A 19,912-nucleotide genomic window follows, 5' to 3' on the forward strand; every position below is an offset into this window, starting at 1 on the left:
TCTGACTTCTCTTTCTGTCCAATCCTCCTTCTTCTGCCTTTCTTCAATGGGTGCGGATCGCTAATCACTCCCTTGCATCCCAGACTCTGTCTGGACATCTTAACTGTGACACCTATGTCCCAGGGAAGGCGAGCTCCTGGTGCCCTCCATGGAAGGGCAGATGATCAGAATGCACCCTGGTTATACAGAGAAGACTCTTGGTCTCCCTATGGGAAAGGCTAATTCTGCTTCCCAACTTTTTCCATGCCATCACTTGCAAGAAAGTATTCTATTTGGGCAGCTCATTGAGGGAAATGAAGGAGGTTGCTTGGGTTGGGAGGACTGGTTCAGAGTCTATAACTTGTCCTATAGGCTGAGGGTATCCCTGGAACCCATTCAGGACATACTGGTTGGGAAGATCCAGGCCAAGTCAAAGATCATAATGCTCTAAAGAGGGTGGTGCATACAGACACACTCACTAACTGGGCTTGACTATGTGGACTAAAGGCTTAATTGTAAAAGGCAAAATTATAAAACTTTTTTTTTTTTTTTTGGCTGCTCCATGCGGCATGTAGGATCTTAGTTCCCTGACCAGGGATTGAACCCGTGCTCCCTGCAGTGGAAGCATGGAGTCTTAACCACTGGACCACCAGGGAAGTCCAAAACTTTTGATAGAAGAATATCTTTATGACCTCAGGATAGGGAAGGATTTCTTAAATAAAACGTACAAAGTGCAAACCAAAAGGGAGAAGATTGATAATTGTACCTACATAAAAATTAAGAACTTCTCAGAAGATATCATGAAGAAATTAAAAAGACAAACCATAAACTGTGAGAGGATATTAGCAACAATATAATAATAATACTAGCAAAGCATTCATATTCAGAATATAGATAAAGAATTCCTAGGACTCAAAAGGAAAAATTCAAGCAATTTGGTAGAAAAATGAGCAAAAGACATGAACAGGCATTTCACAGAAATAGAAAGAGTCATAAATATATAAAAAGATACTTATTAGTTACCAGGGAAACACAAATATTCATCAACAGCTAAAAATGAACCAGATATTGCTACTCATTGCAGCATAGATGAATCTTAAAAACCCAGTGGTAGTGAACAAAGCAAATTACAGAATAAATGTTTGCTTCTAATTAAATAAATATGTGCTTGATTCCATTTTCAAAACCAGGAAAAACTAAATGCATAAGGACAAAACTAAAGAAGAACAAGTAAACCATCAATCTAACATTCAGAATATGTTGTGGAGGAGGCAGGGAGTGCGTGGAGGGTCATTAAAGATGTTGATGCTGTTCTGTGTCAAGAGTCGGGAGCTCACTGGCCATATACAGTTCACCACCTTCTATTATACAGCCTGTGAGCTAAGATATTCTTACATTATTTTTAAATGGTGGGGAAAATCTTTTTTTAATATATTTTGTGGCATTTGAGAATTATTTGAAATTCAAACTTTCAGGGTCCATAAAGAAAGCTTTACTGGAACAGAGCCACAAACGCCTACTGGTTTACAGATTGTCCATCTCTGTCTATCTCTTCCTACCCACCTCCCCATCATATACAGCCAACTGGAATATAATTTTCCTATTGGAATACAGTTTTCCTTGAGTTTCTCATGTTTATGCATTATGAGCAGAGGCACTGACTGCCTTTGTTCTGGACTATTTTTTCAAGGATATTTGCATAATGAACAGGCTCAGAAGATATAGTGTTTCCCTCCAGAGCAAAAGGCAGGTACCCATTATAAATGTTTCAGATTCCCTAATCTCAGGGTTCCTCTTCTGTAACATAACCCACTGTGTGAGCAGGTACCATCTGGCCCTTTTTACATCATCTTGTACAAATTGGGGCTCAGAACCAGCACAAGAAAATGCTGATACTCGGGCTACAGCTGTTTCTGTGAGTAATAAACTCTCCTTTGTTTCTGACCCAGGAGTCTTGGGTCTTCCACCAGCATCCATGAAAGTGCGGCAGGGTAGAATCTCACACCATTCACAGTTCTTGACACCCGCCCCCCACCATTTTACAGATGAGAAATCTGAAACCCAGAGAAGGGAAGGGACTGGCCTGAGGTCACTGTACTGATGAGTAGCAGCACCATCTCAAGGTCTCATATTTCCATGACACCCAGCCCAGTGCTCAGTCCTTGCCTCTGGGCAGCATCTCAGGACTCCTGCAGGCCTCTGAAGGACATTAGGACATTCCCTTTCTTCCCTTGGGCCTTACCTTTCACGCTACATTTGAAGGTTTGACTGACTACTCCAGTATTATTCTCCTTCTCTGCTGGCCATTGATACACGTAGACTGTGGTTCTGGAAGACCCGGCATCGAGCACGATTCCATACTGAATAAAAGGCGGGGAGGGAGAGTCAGAGACAGGCATCTGAGGACCCCTTTTCCCAGGGGGCCACCGAGAACCCTGAGTCCTCCCAAGAGCTTAACCCACACTGCTTCATTTAGGTGGGAGCTGACCAAAAAGAAAAAAACTATTTTCTCTAAACCAACTTTGTCTCCATGGACTCTGGATGGAGGGGTTGGGGGGAGATGGGTCTGGTGTTCTAGGCCACAGTTCTCAGCCTTGGCCTCACATTAGAATCACTTGGGGAGCTTTTGAAACTCCCAATGCCAAGGCTGCAGCTGAGACCCATTAAATCAGAATCTCTGTCAGTGGACCCAGGCACCAACAGTTTTTAAAGCTCCTTTGGTGATTCCAGTATGCAGCCAAGGTTGAAGATGAGTACCCCAAAGATCTTGCATGCACAGACAGTCTCCTGATTCCTCCTCATCCAGACTCTGCGGGGGTCGGGGAGGGGGGTGCACGGTCAGAAGCCACCTTGGTCTCAGGAGTACAATGAATAGTCAGTCACCTGCTGCCCTCTATTCTCCAAACTTCCAGGCCTATCAGCCTGGGATAAACAACCAAAAGGGAACCATAGGTAGGAAGTTCTCACAGGGGAGTGACACACTGATATCTGCATTGGCCTTCAGAATGAAAGTATTCCTGCTTAAGGAGGAAAAAACTAAAATACAAACGAATGTTGACATATTATCCCACTTAGGTGACGTGTGTGAACAAATGGACAGGAGGGTATTGCCAGCCATCTCACGCAGCTTGAGGCAGGTACCAGGGAGCTTCAGTTGAAGGTGTGGCCCAGCCCAGGCCCTGGACCAGGCCTGCCTAGGAAGGAGCATTCATTAGCAGCCTAGGGGCATTGGAATGAGTTACGCTGACCTAGGTCACTATCTGGTTGGGCTTGGAATCAGCCCAGGGCATCAGAGGCTTCTGGGTGGCATCTTTTCCCCAATTCCCCCACCATTGAGTTAGCCTAGCCTGTCCCAGAGGGAAGATGACGTTGGGTTCTGGAGGCAGGTCACATCAGATGGATTCCTACTTTTCTGATATTGCATAAGAGACCTAACCTCTCTGGGTTCCCTCGTCTTCAGGCAACTTCCTTTCAGAAGTAAATAGGAGACCATTTGCCTGATGCTTAGTGGCTGCTCAATAAATACAGGCTATATAGAAAAATCAGTGAAGCAAAATAAATAAAATTGCAAAGCAAGAAAAAGAGGAAAAAAGTGAATAACACCCCTCAAATCCAACTACTGTTTTAACACCTTGTTGTATATCTTTTCCAACGGTCTTCTGTGCATACAACTACATATACACATATGTGTTTAGACATATGTTTTTAAATCAACACAGGATTACAGTACACATAATCTTCTCCAATGCTCTTTTCTTACTTAAAAAGTATATCATGGGGGACTTCCCTGGTGGTCCAGTGGTTAAGGCTCCGCGTTTCCACTGCAGGGGGCACGGGTTTGATCCCTGGTCGGGGAACTAAGATCCCGCATGCCGTGCAGCGTGGCCAATAAATAAATAAGTAAATAAATAAATAAAAGTATATCATGAACATCTTTCCCTACCAGTAAAAGTACTGACATGATTTTTAAGCCATTCATCCCATTCACTATGAGATGTACAGTAGTTGATTTAACCAATCCCCTGATTCTAAACTTTCTATCACGAATGCTTGCTTCATTTGAAATAGGAGCAAATAAAAAAATGTTACTCCAGCTTCTCCATTCTATTAAGATAGAACATCCTGTGTACATTGGTATTTGAACTTGAATAGCCTCTTCACCTCAGCTCTTCAATCTGATGTGTGTTGCCTGGGATCCTGACATGACACCCCCCATGGCAAACAGAGGAGGCATTGTTCACAATCTATTCCAGGCAGAGGCTCCCCGTGAGATTAAAGCACAGGTTGAAACTGAAGGAAACCAGGCACTCCAGAGGTCTGAGCCTCTGTATCAGTCTGCTTTCTTTCCTTCCCTCTGCTGCTGACCTGCTCACCAGCCCCTCCATGCCTGGCACTGATAAGAGGAGAGAGAGCATAAGAGGGCAGCTACTCCAGAGGGTGCCTGTCTGTCCCCAAATCTTCTTTATCCCAACCCTTCATGAAGAATGCTCGAGGCTGCTGGGCCAAGATCTGAAAGAATGAAGAATGTCCATCCTCATTTGTAAGTCCGGGAAAATGGGATTCAGTTTTCACCAGAATGGGCAGCAGTCAGAGACTTTGCTCTGAGATTTGCAGGAGAAATGGCGGCCCCTTGGGCGCCTGCTGATGTGGTGACAGGGACAGCCTTGAGGCCCAGTGCTACTTTGCACTAAGACGATCCACCCCCACCCCACCATCGTTCACTGGCATTTTCAAAAGTGAAAAGATTGGTCTTTAATCAGTTTTCAGAGCTCATTTGCCTAGATCAGTGCAACTCACTGCGGTTCCATGGAGGGAGGGGGAAGGGGAGAATGAATTTCATTCAGTTCAGCTAGGTGGGTGATGTTTGGATGAAAAGCGTTAAGTCACCTTCTGTTTAATGCAGTGTCAGAAAAACAAACAAACAAACATGGTCTGAATGTGGAACTGAAGATACAGTCGGTGGGTGAACCAAAAGGAAACATATGAACCCCATTATCCAAAACTCAAGAACTTTGTGAGCTTCTAACAAAAGCAAAAGCAAAGGTCATAAGATCATCTTTCTTAGATGTGTTTATTATTATTTTTATTATCATCATCATCATTATTACTCTTACTATAATAATGAGAATAATGGTAGTAATAAACATTTGGCGAACACTTATAATATGCCAGGCACTGCACAAAGGGCTTTAGTTTTGCATTTATAAGGCAGGTGTTATCATCATCCCCACTTGACAGATAGGGAAACTGAGGCTCACAGGGGTTAAATAATTAGCCAAGGTCACAGACTTGGGATCAAGCCAGGGTCTAACTGACTCTTAAACCTGTACTCATTGCCCCTGTGCTTTCACTGAGTTCCAAGGAAAACAAGTCTTAACAGGGTGACTGATTAATAAGAAGGTGCCTGATATGGTACGGCAGACTTTCTTTGTTCAGACAAAAGACCCTCAGAAGCAAACTCTTGGTTAAGTGGTGTGCAGATCTGGCTGGAGAGGAGAATCACCAATTTGAATAAGGAGCCAGGGCCTTCTGGAAAGGAAAAAACAAATTACGCAACTCTTGTACTCCAAGAGGTAAACCAAGGTGGGCCACAGGGCACCAGATATCCAGGCTGATGACTGAGAATGGATGAGGGTTAGAAGGAAATGGTTTTAACACAGCCTGGCCCAGTTGTTGTGCTTTGGAGAGTCATGTGACCCAAGGTGGGGCTCTGACTGGCAGAAAAGCAGTGTCCCTGAAACCTGGGACCCTGCAGGCCCCTCTTCGACAGTGGCACCATGTGGCTGCGAGCGGCAGTGGCAGTGGGGTATTGATCAGATGGGTCTGAGAAGCTCCAGGGCTTCTAAACAACTGTGATGCAGTTAGGAGGGCGAAACCTCAAGAGGAAGATATTGGACTTAGTGATAATAAAGCAGCGGGGTTGAGGTGGGGGGTAATGAGTGAAACATAAAGGCAACGTCATCATGTTTACTCTTCAAGCTGATAGAGCAGGTCAGACCAGTGACAGTGAAAAAGGGACTGGGGATATTTCCACCGTTGGCTAAGTTTTAATAGTTCCGCTTTTACACTCAGATGAACCAAGGTTAGGTAGGCCAACGTTGGATTTAATAGCCAGATATCATGACTTTTCACGTGGGTCTTGAGGAACATTCCAGGGCCCCTCAGATAGGCCACTGTGGAGCTGGCTCCTCAAAACCAACTGTCAGCAGCACACAAAAAGGCAAAACAAGGCTCAAGGTATGAAAACATAAACGATGAAAAAGCCTTTATATTCACTGGTCTCCACCTCCACACTGCCCTTCCTGCCCCTAGCACACACTGCAAAACAAAAGGAAGGGTCTCTGGACAGCCTGAGAAAAGCTGCATGTGGAATGCCCCCTTCCAAGCTGTCATTCTGCTCCTGCTTCAACCAGCCCAGGACATCTGTCTTTTCTTATAACTAACCCACTCAGTGAAGCAGAATGGGCCTTCTGAGCCAATATTCCTGTGTTATACAACTTCCTGTCCCCTACAACTGGGGCCTGACAGCGAGATTCTGAAGAGATTAAAAACCCCCTCTCTGAACCGTCTGCTAATTCGTGAGGGTATGTCTGCTGGCCCTTCCAAACCCTTGCCTAAGGCCAATGTTCTCTGCTCTCTTTTCTTCCTTCTGTGCCAAGTCTGCTATTTCCAATCTGTGTAACTGTGGGAAGCTATTTGCCCTTTCTGTTCCTGTTTTCTCATCTTCAAAATGGGAATAATAATTATCTACAGGGAACGGTCACTGAGGGTTCCCTGCCCACAAGCCCTCAGACCTTACCACTGTGATGTCCAACCATGCACTTTCTACCTGCCTGAAGGCTGTCTCCATTGGCTGAACCTACCCGAGCCCACAATATGCCAGAAATACTAGAGAGCTAATGTTCCCCAGGGAGCAGCCCTCAACCAATGACTAATGGAAGCTGGTGTGTAAATACGCCCTTGAGTAGGATGACTGTGAGGCAGATGTTCTATATGCCCATGGCAGAGGACACCCCTGAGGTGAGAGTTCTGCACTGGCTCCCAGAAATCCCTAGCAGAACAGCTCCAGCTGCCCACAGTGGTAACCTGCTGGGTAATAGCCCCTCCATTGGCTGCCTTCCCTTCTGTCTCACTTCCCATCCCCCCACAGTTCTTCCTGGGGTCACCCCCAGATGACCATCTTGCATGGGCATCTTTGACTAGGGGAACCCCTCTGACACAGAACTAAGCATGTGTGGTCTCCTCCTTCAACATTGCCCTCCATACTGCTCAGGGACCCACTTTTCTGTATTCAGTTTACTCTTCAAGTCTTCTAATTCCTCCATATCCCTCCAGTTTGAATTTACCTCTCATCTCCCAAAACAACTGCCTTAACCAGCTCATCCCTCACTTTTTTTTTTTTTCCCCTGCTGTGGCCTCTCCCGTTGTGGAGCACAGGCTCGGGACGCGCAGGCTCAGCAGCCCTGGCTCACGAGCCCAGCCACCCCGCGGCATGTGGGATCCTCCCGGACTGGGTCACGAACCCGTGTCCCCTGCATCAGCAGGCGGACTCTCAACCACTGCGCCACCAGGGAAGCCCCCTCATCCCTCACTTTTAAAGGGCCTGAGGGAAAATTTTATAAATGAAGACTTCTGCTCTGCCCCACCCCCACCTGTCGTCTTCCCATCCCCAGGCAAATCCATAGAGTAAACAGCCTCATGCACCTGTATGTTGACTGTAGAGGGTGGGCTAGCTCAGACCCCACACCCATGCTCTGTCTACTCTCCCTGCAAGCAGCTGCCCCTTTACCACCCCTCAGACCAGTGGTGAGGTCTGCCCTCAGCAGGAGGCCCACACAGACCCTGGATTCTGGGGTCTCAGGCACCACAACATGTTCTAGAAGGGAAGCATGACTCTTGGTGGGCACATTCCCTTGTCCCACGGAGAGATATACCTGAATGCAGCTAGAGCTGGTTTGTTTGACTTATGGGATCTAAGGGTGGTACTGGGGTCTAAGAATGGTTACTGGGGTCTAAGAGTGGAACCAGCCTTCCCCCCAATTGGAAGGCACGTCCCTTCTCCAATTCAGCACCTTCCTGTCTCTGCATCCATCCTCCCTCCTTCCCTCCTGTGCAAAGGAGGACGTGTTTTCCCAGCAGAGGCCAATATCTCCTCCTGGGTTCCCTGTTCAGAACTTAGGATCAAGGAACAGCGGGAAGTAAGTGAAGAGAGCCGTGGTAACAAGAGGGTCTGGGTTTCAGTTCTGGTCCTGCCATCCACTGGTCAAACCTATGTTTCCTCACTTGCAAAATGGTGGTGACAGTGCTTGTCCACCTTCCATAGTTGTCAGAAGAGTTCAGTGCGATAATTCAGGGAAAAATGCTCACTCAACCGAATAGCAATTTACAAAGTGTAAGGGGATGGTGTTTCCCCTAGTTGCAATCCTGATTTTATATAGTTTATAGGAGAAGGCAGTGTCTGGAACTTGGGAAAACAGATTCTCTAGGCCTTAGCTAATGTCTTTGGACAACCAGATAATTTGTTTTCCTCTCACCATTAGACAGCTGCATAAGGCTTTTTATTTTTCATTTTTATTCATGCTATTCATGGGGGGCTGAGATTCTTAAGTAAAATACCTATAAAAGAACCAAATTCCATTATCTAAAAAAGATTTTAGGGACTTCCCTGGTGGCACAGTGGTTAAGAATCCGCCTGCCAATGCAGGGGACATGGGTTCGATCCCTGGTCCAGGAAGATTCCACATGCCGTGGAGCAACTAAGCCCATGTGCCACAGCTACTGAGACTGTGCCCTAGAGCCTGTGAGCCACAACTACTAAGCCTGAGAGTTGCAACTGCTGAAGCCCACGTGCCTAGAGCCTGTGCTCCACAACAGGGGAAGCCACCGCAATGAGAAGCCCGGCACTGCAATGAAGAGTAGCCCCACTCGCCACAACTAGAGAAAGCCTGCACGCAGCAATGAAGACCCAACGCGGCCAAAAACAATAAATAAACTTAAAAAAATTGTTTTAGGAAATTTCCTGGTGTTCCAGTGATTAGGACTTGGCACTCTCACTGCCTGGGCCCCAGGTTGGATCCCTGGTGAGAGAATTAAGATCCCACAAGCTGCATGGTGAAGGCAAAAAAAACAAAAATAAATAAATAAAAAGATTTTACTTTAATCCTTTAGAAAAGTGAACTCAGGATGGTAGAGCAAACTCACCCACGCAGCCAAGGCAATATTAGTTTCTTTTTTACCTTTTAAAAACCTCTATTTCAGATATAGCCATTGAACACTCCCTAACAGCAGGAAGATGTAGAAAGGACTCTAAGGTCAAGGATAGATACTAAATGAGATTCAAATAACATGGCTCCTATGGCCCTTGTCCAACTAAGAGAGGTTTTCATATTTTTAAAGAGTCATAAGAAGACAAAAACAAAAGAAGATATGCAACAGAAACTATAAACGGCTCTGAAAGCCTAAAATGTGTACTGTTTGGCCCTTTACAGAGAAAGTTTGCTGACTTCTACCCAAAAAGGTTGAAGGACTTACTGACTCTCTTCACCTTTCATTTGACAGTCTCTCATGGGATCACCTCCTACCACCTTTAATAGCCAAGGCAGAAGGGATACACACAATTCTCAGCCTACCAGAGAACATCCATTTGGGGATGGGCTTATCAAGAGCTGAGAGAGGCTTCTGGAACTTAGCATAAGGTCCTGAGTAATTTTGGTGGGGGAAGAGTCAGAGGGATCATGGCATACTTCTAGACTCAACAGAGGTAGCACAACACAGCTCAAGAAGTCCTTTCAGGTCCTTGATTTTGTTTACCCAGGCTAGGCCAGAAGAAGAGCCTGGGTCTCCTGGTCTTCACTCACGAGCAAGTTTGTGTCATCTGGAGGAACTGACAAGCTGGTAAATCTTTGGTAGCTATCTATAATTCTTGGCTACAGAGTCTAGCTTTGGTTCTAACAGTCAGGAGTCAAAGCAAGACCTCACAGTCCTAGGAGAAGGTGTCACCACTATCAATCTTTCACCTCAAACATCACAAACCCAGCATGTCCAGTCTTTCTCCCTGGGTTCTTACCCATCCTTTCCCTGGCTCTAGCTAGAGGTAAGGGGCAATAATTTTCTTCTCTTCTAACTCATGAGTTTCGAATCATTGATGTCAGAGCCCATTTCTTCCCTTCAATGCCAACCCCTTCACACCTACCTTCAGTCCTGGAAGGAGAACCTCTTTCTGGTGAATCTGGATGAGTGTGACAGCTACAAGCACCACAATGCTCAAAAGCAAGACCACCAAGGTGATGATGGCTGAAATTCGGGAGAGGGCCTTGAGGCCTAAAATGGGGAAACCCAGAAGACACATGAGGGGGAATTGGGAACAAGGTCCTGGCCTTCTTTGTAGAATCTGTGGACTAGGTGCTTAACCGCATGCATAAGTCACTTCCTCTGGCTTTAGTGAGACCAATACTTTTAGAACAGCAACTGGGCTCAATACCCATTTATCTTTCCTCCAAAGAGTGGACTAAACCAGTGTTTGCAGGGAGGATATGCATGATTTAGTTCTCTGGTATTTCCCAAAGTGTGTTATGCATATTACTGGTCATCCCTGAGATGATTTACAATAACATTTGTTTCAATGTAGATTTGAAAACTATGGGTTTTCTATTAAAGCAGGTGATATAACATTTCATTTGAAAATAATCTCAGATAAATAAAAAGAAATTCATATTGTATTTTAGATGTAATCAATGATTATAAAGTTCAGTACATGATGACTTATTGTCAAGCAAATAGTAACGTGTTTGAATTCCTAAGATATGTGGGTTCCCAGTAAGAATTCAACCTCAGTCATTTTTCCTGTGTCTATAGTAAAGGCATAGGGTCTCCCCTACATCTTCACAAACAAAGAGTAACTAGACCCCAATCCACGTGTTCCCTCCCAAAGTGGTCATATAATCTCTGGTATTTGTATTTTAATCATAACTATATCTATCTATGTAAACTATATCTATACATTTAAAAGCAAAAGAAAAAATGTAGCCTATGAATAGTCTTCAACTAAATATATAGCCTCTGAATAAAGGTAATATATAATTATATGCATTATATAGTAATATATAATGTATCATAATGGGCTATTTCTACTTATTAAATTTAAACTAATATTTCTTAACTAGATGATTATGAGCAAATATTTACTTGGGTCTTAAAAAATCAGTGGGCTAGTGAAAATTTCATAAAGTAGCAAATATACTTATAAAAAAATAAAAGAAAAGAAAGAAACTTTCTGAAATGATTCCATTTATGTTAAGTTCTAAAACAGGCAGGTGACAGAAATCAGAACAGTGATTGCATGGGGGTTTGGGGCAAGGATCCACTGGGAAGGAACACGTGGGCACTTTCTGGGGTAATGGAAATGCTCTTACATCTTAATAGGATTGTGGGGTATATGGGTGTGTGCGTTTTTCAAAATTTATCAAATTTTCCAAAGTTCTTTGGAAAAAACTGAAAATCAAAGCAAACCAGCTCCTTAGGTACAATTTCCCTTTTAAAAAAAAAGATTCTTATAAATTGTCCCTGTTCTAAAAACATAATCCTTTCAGAAGGCAAGAATACCTAATTTAGGGACACAAGATCTATCCATTTCACTGTATATAAATTATACCTAATTTTTTAAAAAGATAAAAAGACATTTAATTAAAATATTGACTAAATAATAGTCTTGGTAGAACTATTATAGCATAAATATAAGTGGTGACACTCAAATGGCTGAAATATGATAAACACTAGCATAACAGGAAGATCACTGAATTCAGAGAATCCAAATATTTCTCTCACTAATTGTGTACTTAAATGTAAATTAATTAAAATGAAATAAAATTTAAAAACTCAGTTCCTCAGTTTCACTAGCCACATTCCAAGTGTTCAGTAACCTGAAGTGGCTACCACATTGGGCGGTGTAGCTACAGAACATTTCTACCATCGCAGAAAGTTCAACTGAATAGCAATGGGGTAGATCCTGTCCTATTCCAGAACATATACTTTTAGATCATCATAACCTATGCTTTACTACTCCTTCATTATTTCTAGGAGACATTTTCTTGGAAGAAAAAAAGAAAGAGCATGTATATACTACCATATAGAGTTAGATTCAGCCTCAATATCCAATCTCATCACAATGCTCACTACTTGGGGAGGCCAGTCATGCAGTGGGTCTCAATAGCTCAGAACAGCCAACTCTTACCACCTCATCTGATTCCCCTGCAGTATAGATGCTGCCACAGACACTTCCTGATGTCAAAGGTGGTCATGTAACACCTTAATTCTCCTACCTTGTCACTGGGAGTGAACTGGAGGGGGACTTGTCAGTATTTATCAAAATTGCTAATGTGTATACCATCTGCCTCAAAATCCCACTTTTGGGAATTTATTCCACAGAACTAGCCCCGAGTGTGTTAAATGACTTGTACACCAAATTACTCATTGCAGAATCGTTTGTCATAGCACCTGGAGGGAGGCCAGCCACTGTGGAGTTAACCTTAAGAACCCCTAAAGGGGTCCTGGATCACCTTTCTGTGATTCCAGGTCAAAGGATATGACCCAGACAGAAACCGGTTTATCCACAGAGGCAAATTTTTGCATCAACTTTTAAACAATACATATGCCAGTGTCAGTTATAGTTTAAGGGATTTTTTTTTCTTCCCCTAACAAGACAAGGTAGAGGTTTAATCTGCCATGTTAAACTTGTCCTTTGGAAGGAATGTAACAAGTTAGTCTGTATGTGTGACCTTACAGTATATTGTGTTAAAATTTCAAAGTGTTTTGAATACCCAATTTAGGGGTACCACTAAAGAACATCTGTCCATGGGGCGGGAGTAGGGGTGATATATAAGCAGTCTCCCGACCACAGCCAGGAGGCTGGCCTCCTAAGTCCTCTGTGCTTCAGCAGTTTTCAGGTAAAAAGCTATGATTACCTTAAGCAAACCCTTGCCCCAGCAGAAAAGCCTATCACAAAGCAAAATGGACTAGACCAGGTCTCGTTCATTTAGGGAATGCAGCCTAGAGCTGTGCTGTCATTAGGGCTGGACAAACACTGTAATTACCAGGTGCCTCCCGAAAGTGGAGAGGCCAGACCTTTCTGGGTTTCCACATGAGCAACTCCAAAATGTGCTCCAGAGGCAGGCAGGAAGGGCAAGCTTGGAAGTGTGTGTGTGTGAGTGTGTGTGTGAGCATTCTACACATGTGCCTGCAGTATCAGCGGTAACAACGCTGACCCATGACGGGTGGGGGCAGGAGGGATGCTGTAGGCGCCTTGCCAGAAACAACACTTGGATGGAAAGAGAGGCAAGCTCCAAGCGCTTTACAATTCATCACAAAATCAACAATATTCTAAAGCAGACCTTACACACAGCTGGGTAAGGGAAACGACAAGGGCCAAATTAATGGATTATGCAAACCGGAAAAACCATTTACGCGAAACAAGCATGTTAGTCCTTGTTTTGTGTTGCTTTGACGTAAAGAATTACTTTTATCTGTGGAATGCCGGTGGTGAAAGCCCGGTGAGTACTGTCTCACACCAAAGAGGTTAAACCGTCATTTGCTTGGGGACATGGATGAAGAGCTGTGGGCTGAAGCTGGGATTCTCCGGTGATGTGACAAAATCACATTTGCTGCCTGCTGAGCGATACTAACCTGCTTGCTCACAAGGTTGGCGGGTCAGTACCGTGAACATCTCTCCTTCCAGCTGCAGGTGAGAGAACACAGAATGACAGAGCTTTCGTGGCCCCTGACTTACGAAGTTCCAAAAACTTGCACCGTGTTAAAATACCAAGCCACTTCACTTCTACCGAAGGAAAACCTTCCGGGGGACAGATGAACCTAGAACTTCCAAGACAGACCCAAAACTGGGCTTACATTCTAAGGTCAACTCCCCCCACCCCCCACCCACCCCCCATGCAAGGAAAGGAAGAAGAACGGGTTTGCTGAATTTTAAACTCAAAAAGATTTCTAAGAAGTCAAGCTTCTCCTGCAGATTTTCCCACCTGTACACACCTCCCGGGGCAGAACAAATCCTCCACCTATTATGAACATTCATAGTCTGAGGAAGGGCTGTTCTTCAAAGCACACCAGCAAGGGAGGCTTGTGTGTGTGTGTTCGCGGCCCGCGAGCCCGAGGTCGCCCTTTCAAGATCCAGGACGGTTATCTGTGGCTGCTGGCTGGCGACCATTGCAAGAGGATGTCGGGGCCCCCGGCATCCAGCGCCCCAGGATATTGGAGGCCTCACGCTGGGCTGCGTCTCCACACAGCCAAGGCATCCAAACGCCCAGCCCATCTCCGGACCCGAGGAAGCGCTTGGTAAAGACGTGTCCACCTCTCCCGGCACGGCGAGGACCACCTCCCCACCGCCCGAGGATGTGGGGCTCGCGTCCTTCGGTCCCTCCCTCCAGCCCCCTGCGGAATCCGATTCCGTTTCCTTCCCTCCCAGATCTCAGCCTCACGAAGCTTCCCGTTCCTTCCGCGGCGGCTCGGACATGGGGACCTCTGTCCTTACCTGTGCACAGACGACTCGAGGAAGGCGACTGGCGCTGCCGCAGTGCCAGCTGGCGGCCAGAGCGCAGGAGGCTCCTGTGGAGGCGGGGCGAGGCGGGACGGGGGCGGGGCTGCCGCGTCCGGGGCCCGACCCCTGCGCCGGTCCAGGCGAAGCACCTCTTCACCTGACCTCTTCTAGTTCATCACCACCCGAAGTGGGGGTGGGGAGGGGCGGGAGGCGCTGCGAGACCTTGGCTCTCCACCCGCGATCCCGCCCGAGCCTACCTGGGGAAGGTGGGGCGGGGGCGATGTCTTCTGCCTGCCGCCTTCTTCGATGTAGAGGCCAAGAGCCTTTTGATCTGTCTTTTAGTTTCCACCACTGTTACCCCAAGCCTAAGTGGAGGGGAAGTGGGGGAAGGGCAGGGCAGAGACTGGGCACTCCGTGGGTATGCACAGGTGGGCCCTGTGCCCCACCTTTCTGTGAAGTCGAGAGCAGTAAATACCTGTAATGTTGGGGGTGAGGCAGGTAAGCAGACTTGTCCCTAGGTCACTTGGACCAGGAGAGCAAAGTAATACAGAGACGTTCCCTCTCAAATAGTTTAGCAGAACCACCTTGGCTATGCCCAGGGACATTCTCACTGGTTACTGAGCAGTGCTCTCCCCCACTGCATTTTATATATGTGTCATTAGGCCAAAATTCAGGGCAAGCACTGCCTGGAAGAGGCCAAATAGGAAAGATGACAAAAATGCAGCCATTCAAATGCCCCAGGAGTCTGTTTTTAATGCAGCAGCAGGTAGCCTTCTGGCCCCTCTGAGTGACCCCCAAGGACTCTTGGAATGATCCCAGCTAGAGGCATAAGCAGGCTTTTTTTTTTTTTAAACATTTATTTATTTATTTAGCTGCGCTGGGTCTTAGTTGGGGCATGCAGGATCTTCTTTGTGACCTGCGGGATCTTTTTAGTTGCAGCATGCAGGATCTTTAGTTGCAGCATGCGGGATCTTAGTTGTGGCATGTGGGATCTAGTTCCCTGATCAGGGATCAAACCCGGGCCCCCTGCATTGGGAGCATGGAGTCTTAACTGCTGGACCACCAGGGAAGTCCCATAAGCAGGCTTCTGTTGGATCATCCCTCTTTGTGGTTCCTGACTATCTGGAAGGAATTGCTGAGGCCCCAACTATGTCCTTGGGAGCCAGGCCCTGTGCACCACTAGTTTTCTGTCCTGTGCAGGTAGGGCCAAACCCTTCATGAGGCAAGAGGGCCTTCAGAGAACAATGCCCCTGTTTTGAGACCTCTGAGACCAGAGAGGTCTGGGTGTGTGTATGTGCGTGCACATACTCACACACACAGGCATGCAAGAGCACCAGTCACTTACCCCGAATCTGATGGACATGGACCCTTGCAGGAAATTTGTACAGAGTCTACAGTGGGGCATTCAGTATGTACTTGCTAAATTGTAAGACTTCTTTTCATTGAAAGCTGTGGGTCAGTGAAACACAAGGCATAGGATTGAAAGATGAGGGACTCTCTGCACCCAGGGGACCATAAACCCACAAATAACTGCTGACGCTGCACCTAGGCCTGGGGTCAGTAACACTGGCTCTAAGGGATGAATGGTTGACCTTAACATCCCTACTGGTTTCCCAAGAGCTGAGAAGAGTTTCCTAGGCCTAAAGGGCCTTGAAATTCAGTTGGTACAGTTCATACTTTGAATGCTCTCCTCAATCTACAGGCCCTGGAATTGTGAGCACTCACCTCCTTTGAGACCCCAAATCTACTTTTATTTTTCCAAACTTCTCTGAAACTCTCTGTTCCAGGCATTGTCTCACACTTCTTTGCGGCTCCCCAACTAGTCCTAGTCATTCAAAGTCACTTCTCCCTCAACCTTCCATGTGTAAGAACACACACACACACACACACACACACACACACACACACACACACACACTTCCCCATCAACCCTCCACATGCAGATACATACGTATACATACATACGCACGTATACATACATACGCAAATGTTTATGGTTTTTCCTGATTTTAAAATAATACAGATTTGCCTTACCAGGCATCAAACCATACTATAAAGCTATAGTAATTAAAACAGCCTGGTTTGGGCACAGGAATATACCAAGAGAGCTAAAGAACATAAGAGATAGTTCAGTATCAGACTAGTTAATGGGTATGGGATCTAGTATAGCATCAAGAGGAAATTGAGGGCTTCCCTGGTGGCGCAGTGGTTGAGAGTCCGCCTGCCGATGCAGGGGACACGGGTTCGTGCCCCGATCTGGGAAGATCCCACATGCCGCGGAGCGGCTAAGCCTGTGAGCCATGGCCGCTGAGCCTGAGCGTCCAGAGCTGGTGCTCCGCAACAGGAGAGGCCACAACAGTGAGAGGCCCGTGTACTGCCAAAAAAAAAAAGAGGAAATTGAAAGAACATATTATCCAATAATTAGTTTTGAAACCTCTACTTTTCATATTTTTGAACAAATCCCAGTCACTCATCAGACATAAAAATAGATTTTATGTAGATTAAAATTTTGAATAGAAAAAAGGATTTAATATACTAAGAAAATAGAGGAGGATATTTTTATGATCCTTGGGAAGAAACAGCCTCTTCTAGCATTAGATTAAAGCAGGGAGATAAAGTAAACAAACTTGCATCCATAAAAATGTAAAACAACTGCCTTGAAAAAGACACCACCCCTAAAAAAAGGGATCAACTGTGGGGAAATATTTAAGAATGTGATAGCAAAGAGTAAAAAATCATGATATATAATGAAGTCCTACAAATCTATGGAAATATATGAATATCTAAAGTAGAAAAGTGGACAAATGACAAGCATTGGCCAATTTAAAAAGAATAAATGGCCTATAAACATGGCAAAGATGTTTAATCCCATTACTTACCCAAAAGTTGCCAATTAAAACTTTAATATCTTTAAATAAGATTTTTTGGGGGACTTCCCTGGTAGTCCAGTGGGAAAGACTCTGCACTCCCGATGCAGGGGGCCTGGGTTTGATCCCTGGTCAGGGAACTAGATCCCACATGCATGCCGCAGCTAAGAAGTCCACACACTGCAACTAAAAATCCCGCATGCTGAAACTAAGACCCAGTGCAACCAAAATAAATAAATAAATAATTAATTAAAAATAAATAACTAAATAAATTAGGTTTTTTTTAACTGATCAGTTTAGCAAAGCTTAAAAATATCTGTGAATGGCTATCATCAAAAAGAACACAAATAACAAATGTTGGCGAGGATGTGGAGAAAGGGGAACCCTCCTACACTGTTGGTGGGAATGAAAATTGGTGCAGCCCTATGGAAAACAGTATGGAGGTTCCTTAAAAAACTAAAAATGGAACTACCATATGACCCAGAAATTCTACCCCTGGGTATATACCTGAAAAAAATAAAAACACATTGGAAAATATACATGCACCCCGATGTTCATAGCAGCACTATTTTTTTTTTTTTGCGGTACGCGGGCCTCTCACTGTTGTGGCCTCTATCGTTGCGGAGCACAGGCTCCAGACGCACAGGCTCAGCAGCCACGGCTCACGGGCCCAGCTGTTCCACGGCATGTGGGATCTTCACGGACCGGGGCACGAACCAGTGTCCCCTGCATCGGCAGGCGGACTCTCAACCACTGCGCCACCAGGGAAGCCCATAGCAGCACTATTTATAATAGCCAAGATATGGAAGCAACCTAAGTGTCCACCAACAGATGAATGGATAAAGAAACTGTGATACGTGTGTGTGTGTGTTTGTGTATATGTCTATATATATATATATATATAAAAAATAATTTTGCCATTTGCAGCAACATGGATGAACTTGGAGGACATTGTGCTAAGTGAAATAAGTCAGACAGAAAAAGGCAAATACTGTGTGATATCACTTCTTTGTGGAATCTAAAAGATACAACAAACTAGTGAATATAACAACCACCACCACAAAGGATCTATGATGCTCCATGCTGGAGAAGGTGTGGGGGAAACAGGCTCTTTTGAAGCTTATGGGATGTGACATGCCCTGGTTTTCTCCCCACCTCGCTAGATGCTTTTTGCTGGTTTGTGCTCCTCTGCCAGGAGTTTCTCAAGATGTAGTCTCGGGCCCTCTTTACTCCTCACTCTGTACTCTCTTCCTAGGTAATCTCATCCATGCCCACAGCTTCTGTTCTATTCACAGAAGCCTCTCCAATGCATGTCTCCTGCTCAGGCTTGCCCCCTTGAGCTGTAGACTTAGAGACTTGCCTGTTTGACTTCTTCGGATGTCTTAGAAGCATCTAAGTTTCTAGGTTTAGAAATCTAAGTTTACTAGGCTTCAAGCTGAGCTCCTTATCCTCCCCCACCGGACCATCACCTCCTCCAACATTTTTAATTTCAGTGGATGGCACCCCCACTCATCCAGGTGGGCAAGCCAGAAACCTGAGGGTTATCTTTGGTAATCTTTCCCTGCTTCCTCATAATCAGTCACTAATTACTGCTGATTTTAACCTCTTAATTATCTCTCCAATATGTACTCCATCTCCACCACCACCACAGTCTGAGCAAGGGTTTCTCGGTCTAGGCCCTAGTTGTATTTCAGGCCAGATAATCCTTTGCTCTGGGGGCAATCCCGTGTATCATGATTAAGGAGCATCCTTGATGGTCAGTCACAAAATGCCAGTAACATCCCTCCACACACAGTGGACCAACCAAAAATGTCTGCAGACATTGCCAAGTGTCTTCTGAGGGGTGAGGTTTCCCAGTTTGAGAACCACTGGTCTAAGCTACCATTCTCTCTCTCCTGGATTTGGACAATGGTCTTGATTTCTCCCTTTATGATCCATTTTCCCATTGCTACCAGCCTCCTCTTTTCAAAACACAAATCTCACTGTGTCAACCCCATCCTTAATAGACACTTCTGTGCCATCCATTTCTCAGTGGATACAGACTCAAATCCTCAGTAAGAGGTGGGGGACACAGTGCGGGGGTATGTCCCTAGGAAGGCCCTGCAGGGTCCTGCTTGGTTTCCTATGGACGCCAAAGCACCAGAAGGGAAGTCCAGGCTCCAAGGACAAGCTGCATGAACAGTGCAGTTCCTGGAAGGCAAATGCTGGCTGCTCCAGGAAGCCCACAAAGACATGTCCTGCCTCAACAGACTCACTGGAACCACTATGGAGAGATGGCAAACACCCCTTCATCCAGGACACCTGCCTCTATGAATGCTTCCTCAACCTGGGGCCCTGGCTCCAGCAGCTGGACCACACTGGGCACAGAGAGCAGATCTGGACCTGCCTCTCTGCAAAGATGACTGTCAGTCCTCGTGTGAAAACTGCTGCACCTACTTTACCTAGAAGTGTGTTGCACAACGTAACCAGTGTCCAGTGGGGCTTCCTGCTACCCCTTCAATTTCTACTTCCCACACCGGCCACT

At 45.5% G+C, this 19,912-nt stretch overlaps 1 protein-coding gene across 1 annotated transcript in view; it reads right to left on the reverse strand.

Annotated features, from left to right (window-relative positions):
• Positions 1-13,696, reverse strand: part of ENTPD3 (ectonucleoside triphosphate diphosphohydrolase 3) — a gene marked incomplete at both ends in the record, with an annotated part of 32,569 nt that extends 18,873 nt beyond the window's left edge. The window contains 3 exons of the mRNA XM_082663990.1: positions 2,222-2,339; positions 10,172-10,299; positions 13,657-13,696. Coding sequence (XP_082520116.1) covers positions 2,222-2,339; positions 10,172-10,299; positions 13,657-13,696 — 286 coding nt within the window. The remainder of the gene's footprint in view (positions 1-2,221; positions 2,340-10,171; positions 10,300-13,656) is intronic.
• Positions 13,697-19,912: the final 6,216 nt, after the last annotated feature.

The sequence above is a fragment of the Grampus griseus genome (genome assembly GCF_964374135.1).
Source record: "Grampus griseus genome assembly, chromosome: 10".
Lineage (NCBI taxonomy): Eukaryota > Metazoa > Chordata > Mammalia > Artiodactyla > Delphinidae > Grampus > Grampus griseus.